This window comes from Prosopis cineraria, unplaced genomic scaffold (genome assembly GCF_029017545.1).
Source record: "Prosopis cineraria cultivar Desert tree isolate PC_DT_omini unplaced genomic scaffold, ASM2901754v1 PC5, whole genome shotgun sequence".
NCBI lineage: Eukaryota > Viridiplantae > Streptophyta > Magnoliopsida > Fabales > Fabaceae > Prosopis > Prosopis cineraria.
Window position 1 is genome coordinate 35,179,573 of NW_026555336.1, and position 9,797 is coordinate 35,189,369.

Consider the following 9,797-nt stretch of genomic DNA (forward strand, 5'->3'; position numbering starts at 1 on the left):
CCTAAATCCAAAACTTCTTTTTACCCGGGAATGGATAACTAGGATATGGAATGTGGCCTTTACTCTTTCTCTCTCTTCTTTGTTCATGGGAAATCCAGCTTTTTGGTGTGCATGACAGTGATAGAGGGGAGCCTGAAAATTCAGCATTTAGATTTAGATTTTTGTTGTGAAAATTTGCCATATGCTTTGGTGGGGTTCCTGCAAAAAAGTTCTCTTATAGGCCCCTTGATGGGATAAAGGTTCAAAGGTTAGAATGATTCTTCAATTACCAGATGCGGGTTTATCAGATTATATGCTGAATACAAGACACACCACTACTCTCAAGTCCTTGATCCACTCAATGTCCCCATTCTACATCAATTTATTTTTTAATAGAAAGAAAAGTTAGGAAGGAGATTAGGTACCTCAATGATGACAACAACAACAACAATAATAATCAAATCATGATCACAATGTCTGAAACACATGATCATTTTGATATATCTTATTGTTCAGTTAAATTTAGGCTATTTTAGGGTCATTTTGCTGGAGTATTCATGAAGCCGAAACCAAGGAAACATGAGCTGTGTATTTCGGTAGACAATTAAGAAGGATTTTTGTTGAGCTGAAATGAAAGTGATTTAGGTTTTTTTTTTTTTTCCCAGCTGACATGCATTTTGTATCATTGGATGCCATAAAAAGAAGCAGAAAGTGAAGAAGGGAGGAGCGTGGACATGGCATAGTGTGTTCTTTTTATGAATGCTTTGAGATAGTGCTTGCAATGGACCTCCTTAGTGACAGAGTGGAGACAAAAGAGTCTTCTGCTTAATCATCAAGCCTCTATATAGCCACTCTACCTACCTCTTCCCTCACCATTCTCACCCTTCAACAACTTTCGCTTTCAACATACATACATATATATATCACATTGCACATTAAAGATAGCTAATTCTCACAGGTTTTTTGTTTGAGTTGTATTGCATGAATGTAATTGCTTATGTTTTAAAAAGGAGGATACATATACCTGCTCTGGTCATATTCAAACAAAAAAAGGACCCAACATGATCTTTATATGAAAGCAGTGTGACATGTCTGAAATTTATTAGCTACAAGGCTAAAACTCATTTTCATGACAGAATATGAAAAGGGGAGAAGAATTTGATGAGAGAGAGAGAGAGAGAGAGAGAAATAAAGGTTATTAGTAAAAGGTTTTCATTAGTGGTGATTGCATATAGAAGGGAGTGAAGGCCCAGCAATTAAAAGATGTAATAGATGGCAAACAGAGGGGAGGCTGTTTAAGCCAAAAGCTTGTACCGCAATTGAATTATGAACGAATAAAGGAATTAAAAAAGCAGAATTGGGAAAGTACAAAGAAATCGCATGGATGAGACTCATATCATAGTGAACCAGATTGCCTTCACTTGCTTATCTCTTTCTTTTAATCTTTCTCATGAAGTGTAAAGATAAATTGAAAGTTCTCTTCACTTTCTTCTCTCTCTCTCACATGCTCTTTAATTTATCTGTACGATGCTCCAATAAGTGATTGGAATATGAACAACATCAAGTCAGTGCTAATTTTTCTCCCCTTTTCTGAACTATCCTTGCGCCATATGACAAGATGTGAATTTTTGAATAAATGAGCCAAAAAAAAAAAGAGAGAGAAAGAGAGAGAAAGTTCATCATTAGTGCATTCCACATCATTTTCCCTCAAAAGAACTCATATCCTTCCCCACCAAAAAAACAGAGCAATTGTTTTGTGAAGGAGCTTGAAGATGAAGACTTTCGATAGTTTATGTGTTACAGGGGTGATGATGAAAGCTTGAGGACTTGTTTGGTTCCATCCTGTTCATATTTTACAATTCGTACATCTAACCAAGAATTATAAATCAATAGAAGATTGAAGCTAAAGCTGGCTACTCAATGTCATTATGCACAAAATATCTTTATCACTAGCAATGTGGCCACCAATCCCTGCTTTGCTTCTAAAATGGGAAAAAGGAGGGGAAAAAAGAATCATTGAATTAGAAAAAGATTGATGTAAGAAGAACATGTCTAAAGCACTACGTAGCCGATTTTTTTCTTCAAAAAGCACACTGATTAAATTACTTTATAATACACACGCACACTGGATTTGCAACTTTACAAACTTGTACTGTTGTATAAAAGGTGGTACTTTATATCTATAACGTGCCTTTTTAAAAAAAAATTATAATGTTAATTTGTTGCTTAAATATATGATGAAAATTTTGGCCCATCATTTTATAACATGTGTAAAATAAAAAAGGGAGAATCACATTCTATTCTGTTATGTTGAAAAGCAGCATTTCCCTTTCTGGGTTGCTTTGTATGGTAATGAGATTTTGTTCTTTCAAATTATGCTTAAAGTTTATCCCTTTTTTTCCAAAAAAAAAAATCTTAGGAACAGAGTGTCTTCCTCTTCATATCCTTCTTGTTTTTGTGTGTGTCAGGGAGGAGAGGCAGAGGAAGTAGATGTTCATACCAACCAATGTCAGAAATATAGGACCTTGCATTCGGTTTTTATGGTTTGTTTTTTGCTTTCGCTTCAGTACAATTGTGATTTTGTAATTTGAGTAACATTAAGGAAATTGAGGCCCACACCCTTTTTTATTTTGGTAGATTTAGTCCATTAATGGAACAATATTGAAGGGGACTTTACAAATAAAAAAATGAAGATGGGCCAGCAAATCTGTTGTTTTTTTTTTGTTTTCTTGTCATTCCATTCCAACATTTTCTCAAATGGATTTTTGTTAGGAAGCCATTTAAGAGCCCACGTTGGGATGAGAATGTATATGCCGTTGGTCATATTAGGTCTTGAAGATGAGCAGTCCGTTCTATCAATTATTAGTCAAGGGCTCAAGCCTAGAAAAAGGATATCGGTTATGAGTCCAATACCAAATTGATTGATATCACATGGTAATCTTCATTACTAAACATAACTCTAGGACATTAATAATTAAATTATGATTTTTTACAAAAGTTTGATGAAATTTTACTTCCTTAAAATTTTTTACATATTTTTAATTATATATTCATTAAATATTATAAATGAAATGGGAGAATAGTTGAAAAAGTAATTATAAAAACTACATAATACTCATTAAACATGATTTATAAAAGATAACTTATATTGTTGTTGGAGGAAGTAATTTATTATTTTATCCTTAATTTCCAAACACTTGGAAAAATAGTTTTACCAGCAAAACCATGTTTACATTACAAAAGTTCAACTAATGGTCTAGAAACAAACTAAAGAGAGGGTGGAGGGGGGGATTATAATACATCTATTGTGGTCAACAACTTTGAAAGCAAAATAAAAACATGAGAATCCTTTAAGAATTTTCAATCATGGATATTGGATTAAGAACTTGAACGGAATATTGACTTAAAAACTTGAATAAAAATGTGGAAATCAGATATATAAAATCAAACGGTCAAAAGAAACGTTATGTTAAAGTCTATTTGCTAGCCAATTCAAAAATTATGTTTCTTTTATTGGCACATATTATTTATTTCTGTTAATTTAACTAATAATATATATTTTTTTAAAAAAATCATAATATTCACAAGTTATAGATATAGCCGTTGAGATCAATCTAGTTCTATGTGAAGGGCGGGTTCTTCAATTTAGTTAATATATAATATATCATTACAAATTTTTAACAAATATAAAAAGATAAAATAAGTTGCGGAAGAGGAAGATCCAATCCAATGGTACTGTGCACTTTCTCTGTGGTATCACCATCCCACTCTTCAGCAATCGCGCTCTCTCCCGCGAAACTTCATCTCTCAAACTCAAATGCTCTCATGCTACGCCTCTGCTTGCCACTACCCATGTCTCCTTCTCTCTCTCTGAAACTCAGTTGCAGAAGAAACTCCTTCTCCCGCATCCTTAGTGCTTCCCCGACCCAGAATCACCTTTACCCTGACCCAAATCCCGAATTCGCGGAATCTGTAAGAGTGAATCCTGACTACCGTTATCTGTCAAGTTCGCCAGTTGAAAGCTTATGTTTTTATTCTATTCTATGGGTTAATGCAGGAGACCCAGAAGTTCAGAGCCGAGCTGTTTGAGAGGCTATCAGAGAACAGAGACGAGTTTGGGGATGATCTCGATACGGTCGTCGATGTTTGTGCTCAGGTGAATGCCATTTTCTTTCGGAATAATACAAATGTATGTGATTAAGATAGGTGCATCATATCAGAAATCAACGTGTTGTGCTTTTATTCTGTTTCTCGTGGTTCGATAACCTTCAAAAATGGTTATGGTTCAAGTGGTTGATACATTAGTTGGGGAGACGGCGATTAAGGTGTGTCCATAGTGCTTTGAGCGTTACGCGCTCGAGAAAATGCGTGAACAAAGATATACTTTTCTTACGTGTCGACCAGTGAAAGTCTACATCACTTGTAATTTTATGTTGCCCTGAGAAATTATATTATTTGATTTTTCAATCTAAGGTTAAGAAAATCGACCCGTCAAACTTGAGACTTTGAGAGAGAGATGATAGATTTGAAGGAACAGTAGAATATAAACCCAAAATCAAATCTATATAAACCTATACGATCAAACCTACCTTAATTCTTGGGAATAGAGATAGAACATGAAGAGTACCTGCATCCATTAGGGGTGTTTTCTGGATTTGTTACTGAACAGGATATCTGTATGCTTCCAAGAAGGGAACTGGAAAATGTTTTGACTTACTGGCCAAACCATTGACCATAACTCCTATGTATTGCCTTAATAGGTTTGTGATTATTTGATTTGGCAGTTAGACAAATTGTAAATATCATCTTGGTTTTTACACGTTAATTCCATCACAATTATACTCCTAAGCCTTAAAATTTTAATCTAAATAGATCACTTTATTTACACTTAATTAAATAATGGCCACACATTCCCATATCTTGGATTTTATTTCCAACAAGAGATTGATCATGGTCGAATTGAGATGGAATTTTTTGAAGTATCAATATTGTTTTATAGTTGAAGTAAATTGAAATATTTCAAATATCTATTTTGTATTGAAAATTATAGAAAAATTAGTTGACAAATTTTGAATCTGATAGCAAATATATGAGACATGAGCTAGGGAGAATTGGTTTGATAGCATAAATTTCTATTACTAAATGTCAAAATTATGATTTAGACAAAATAAATGTAAAACTTATTTTTAATTGATTTTGCGCCAAACCCAGTTGGCTTTTATCAATTTTTGATCTTTTAAGTTGGTTTTCAACTAATTTTTTGCTGGCTTTTAGAGTTGAATTGATTAGTCTAAAAAAAATTTTTAATCTATTTTCCTTATTGTTACAAACAAGAAATTGCTTTGGCCAAGTGGTTAAGGCGTGTGCATGCTAAGTACATGGGGTTCAGATCTCTTAGGTGATCTGTCTTTTTTGTAGTCGACTCCACCTAGTAAGATAAGGTTTGTTATTTTTCCTTATTGTTACAATCTTGGACTTGGTGTTCTGGTGAAAAGAATAAAACAGTTGCTATATTTCCCCTTATTATCTTGCACCTTTTTAGTTATTTAAGGAATTTTTTAACTTGTGTTATATTTGATATTGATGGTAGGAGTTATGAAAGAATTCATCATCTTTCAAGTTTAGCTGGACTACGTATAACATAATCTCTCATCTTCTATCTCTACTTCTGATATTTTATTCAAGGTGTGACATCAATTTGAAAAGTAAAATCTGGTCTCGTCTTTATGCTCCTCAATTTTGGGAATCTAGTTTGATGAGATTCTCTTGTGTTCCAACTTGTTTACTTCTTTGTCTCTCCTTCTGTCTTTTTAGTTTTTTATTCATGCCATGGTTATTGCCCTGCCTGCGAAATTGAATTTTGGATATAAAATGGGGAATTTAATTGCTTATGTTTGCTCGATATTCTTTTCATTGACTAATGGAAAAGGGAACCAATGTATATTTTAATTAAACAGTAAACATTATTACATATTTAGTCTTTCCTTGCTTATATGGACTCGTCTAGGAAATAAGTTGGTATATGCATACTTCCTGATATGCTCTTCCCTATACTTGCCTGTTTTAGTTTTGATGCTGGTGTTATAAACATAAGGAAAGAACTCTACATGTGATATTCAAAGCATCAAACCCACCGGTTATCTTGCTGAGTTATTAATGAATTGAATGGACTTTCCTTTGATTAGAAAATAATCAATCTCTTCTATTGATTGTGTTTCCCTGCTGTTTTCAACGTCTCTTTTGAAGTGGAACACTAAAATATCATATTATGGGTTTTATCCTTCCATCATTTTGTTTAGAGAATCCATTTATTTTTTCTGATGCAACATGAATTTCATCTATATCTGGGGTATAACATACAAAGATGACTTTGGTTACTACCATACTAGCCAAAATCATCTCCTGCTGTCAAGGAAAAGGGGAAAGTATCTTTTTTTCTTTCTTCTTTTGGCAGACTAAATAAGTAAAGAACTTCACCTTGGTTGTTGCTCATGTTCTTATAATGAGTCCGAACTCCGAAGCCTACCTTAAATATAATGATAATACCCTTATTGATTACCCTACCTAAACTTAAAGAACATTCCCCATCATAATTCATTGCTAACATTCTTGCATTTAGAGGAATTCGTTCACTAATGTTTGTGGCCAACATTCTTTTCCCACAACATCAATAAGAATATCACAGATTCTACTGAATAATTATGAGTGACAAAATGGTCCCAGTTGCCTGAGGTTTCATTTTATATGGACCGTTTCTTTTGTATTTCAGATTTAATAAGAATTTATTCAAGATTTGACATGTTTGTGGTCCTATGTTAACTGGTTTGTATAGCAACTTCTCTGGGAAAGCTAACTTAGGTCTGCCTATTCATGGCTGCATTCACCATTCCAAACAAGTATGAGGAAATTTCAAAAGAAAGAATGACACTTGTTTTTGCATATGAAATCCCTGAATCATTTTTTCTCTTAGATCGCTCCCATTTTCCACTTTATTCGACATTGAATGTCGGGGGCCTGGGCGGACTTCTGATTTATACCTGAATAGGTAGAGATTCCCTTTTTTTTTTTTTTGGGGGGGGAGGGTTCAGTAATATGAGATCCGGCTACATCTGGGAAGGTTGGGATGAAGGAAAATTGGCATAACTTAAAACGCTGTTGAATAAATATCGTGGCTTTCTTTATTTACGCACCTGTCTGTCCTGTGGCTTATTATTTCAAAGCGCCGGGTAGCAGAGAGATACTGTCACAATGGTAAAAATTATTAAAAGTTTCATAAAAGTGAAATTTGCATGCTGTTTTGGAACGGTCTTGGGGGCTAGTACTTACTAATATTTAGGACTCCTGGTTCTTAGCTATTTCACAGCTATTAATCTTGCTTGAATTGATGGAGCAAGGAAGATGTTGGAGATACGTGGCTGATATTCAATATTTGCCATCTCAATCAAAATGAGCTTCAGGTCTTAGAATTCAAAAAACAGAATATCAACGTCTAATTAATTTGAATTGACTTTTAGCCTGTCATCATGAGCAAGCATTGGATTTTACTGGTACAATCATATCGGAGGCTGAGTTGGTTAATAGTAACATTGCTTAAAAGTCTCCTGATGCACTAATGGTGATATGTCAGTTTGTGCCTTCATTTTGTTTCTCTTGAAAGAATCGTTCTCTCTTGGACTTTGATTAATTTTGCATCCAATAGAATGCTGGCGAAGCCATTATGAGAATTTTATGGTTCACATGACTTTCAATTATGGAAAAGCTTTCCTAATTCAGTGGCCTAGTCTTGACTAGAGTACTTATTTCCTTCTACGATGAGCAAATCTTTTCTATCAGGAGGTCAGGTCTGGCCTAAAAGGCAAAAACGGGTACAACAATTGAAAGCCCTCATAGAAAAAAGGACTTAAATGAGTGCAAATTTCCCGATGCCATCTATAAAAGTATTTCTAAACTGGCAATGTTTGCATGTGGCCTCCAGTTTGAAGCTTGGATCTAAAAAGTGGAATAGTTGAATTCCGTGTTGAACATATTAGTTGTCATACTAACCCGCCTTGGATGGAAAACAGATATTTAGTGAATTCATGCACAAGGAGTATGGAGGCCCTGGGACATTATTGGTGGAGCCCTTCACGGATATGTTAATTGCTCTAAAGAAGAAGAAATTGCCTGGAGCACCTCTGGCTGCAAGAGCATCTCTTTTGTGGGCTCAAAATTATGTTGACGGTGACTGGCAAGTTTGGAACTCAAAATTATAGTGACTTCCAATTTACATTCCTTTTTATCATCATCATCATCATCATCATCATCATCATTTTTATTATTTTTACAAGCTTTCTTGAAGTTGTTTGTAAGAGAACTAAGTAAACTGCTTGTCTTGCTGTAAGTAAAAGGAAGATTTGGATTCTTTAACTATATCAATCACAAAACTCACTTTCATTTTTTTATCTTTTTCATTTTCATTGCTCTTTTCCCCACTTGGTGATGCTATACAAATATGTAGCCACTGGACCATCCTGTTTCAAACCTCTGTTCTAAATTTTTTTGACCCTGCATCAGGAATTGATCTAGGAGGAACTTCTCACACATGAAAGAGGCAGTCCAATAATGGTGTGAACCACTGTGCTTGCCACTTCTCAGTAGCACCATTCAACTTGCAGACTCTGAGATGCTCTGCAAGGAAGGACGCCATGATTTTGACCTAAAAGAAGCCGAATTTACTACTACCCCTCTTTGTCTGTGTCTCTCTGCTCTTATTGCCTGCAAATCATTATGAAGAAGAATTTACTCACTAATGAAGTAATTGGATCCTACTAAAACATGAATCAAAGCATAAAGTTATGTTCTATTTAGCCGAGACCTCTCTGGTGTCAACTCTCTGCTACATACAAATTTCTGTGCTTGAAGGAATGGACCGTACTAGTAATGTTTTTTTAAAACAACACATATCTACCAGAGAGGAATAGGACTTATAAGCAGTGATGCAGAGGTGGGAGATCAAAGCCATGGCTGGACTCAATTAGATGGGATTAAGGAAACACAGAATATAAAATTATATATTGAATAGTAGTAAATCAAAAGGTGCTGCTCTGATGGATACCTCGTGTGTGTTCCTCGTATCTTGCTTCTCTCCTCCTTCCTCGCTCACAGTCACAGAACGCTGCTTCTCTTGTACAGTACTACTCTTGTCCACCGACTCTGCGAGAGTCTTCTTCGTCTTGGCAAGCTTCTTGGCCTTCAAGACCTTCATAACCTCTGCAACCAGAAGACCAGGTGTCAGTCATCAGAAGTGAGAACGTAAACAGAAATCCAGAGATGGGGTTTTGTTTTCACACACCTTGAGTAGTGATGAGCCTATAAGCATGGCCGAGGTTGAGAGTCTCATTAGGGCGAAGAAGCTTGACACGGGTGAAACGAACAGTCCTGTGGTCCTGGTTCTGGTGTTGATCCTCAGAAAGAGGTAATGGAATAATCAAAGAGACATAATGACCAGGGTTCATCTTCATGATCTCACTAGCAGTGACAGACCAGTACAACCTCTCTATCCTGCCACAAGGGTGCTGAATCACGAGAGCAGCAGCATCCACAGCCTGGCAATTTCCCATCTCTCAGAGGAGGAGGAGGAGGAGGAGGAGGAGAAGATGGGGATGAAGGATAAGGGAAGGAGGAGAAATAAGCAAGCAAGGGTCTCTATCTGAACAGCTTCAGCAAGAACCCCACAAATAGAGAGTATTAGTAGTAAAAACAGAGATAGAGATAGAGAGAGAAGGGGCGGAGCTTATCGAGCAAAGCAGGCGTTTCCCAACTAACTGGTGCGAGGTAAG

General features: G+C 35.6%; 2 protein-coding genes across 2 annotated transcripts; one reads left to right on the forward strand and one right to left on the reverse strand.

Moving 5' to 3' along the window:
* The first annotated feature begins 3,692 nt into the window (after positions 1-3,692).
* Positions 3,693-8,418, forward strand: LOC129310555 (protein PLASTID REDOX INSENSITIVE 2, chloroplastic-like). Its single transcript, XM_054952427.1, has 3 exons — positions 3,693-3,951; positions 4,037-4,135; positions 8,043-8,418. Exons 1-3 carry the CDS (start codon positions 3,709-3,711, stop codon positions 8,229-8,231), a joined length of 531 nt encoding a protein of 176 aa, XP_054808402.1. The 5' UTR covers positions 3,693-3,708; the 3' UTR covers positions 8,232-8,418.
* On the reverse strand, positions 8,357-9,797 carry LOC129310554 (uncharacterized). Its single transcript, XM_054952426.1, has 3 exons — positions 9,311-9,797; positions 9,074-9,228; positions 8,357-8,733 (listed from the first exon to the last, which is right to left on the reverse strand). The coding sequence occupies exons 1-3, from the start codon at positions 9,576-9,578 to the stop codon at positions 8,623-8,625; spliced, it is 534 nt and encodes a 177-aa protein (XP_054808401.1). The 5' UTR covers positions 9,579-9,797; the 3' UTR covers positions 8,357-8,622.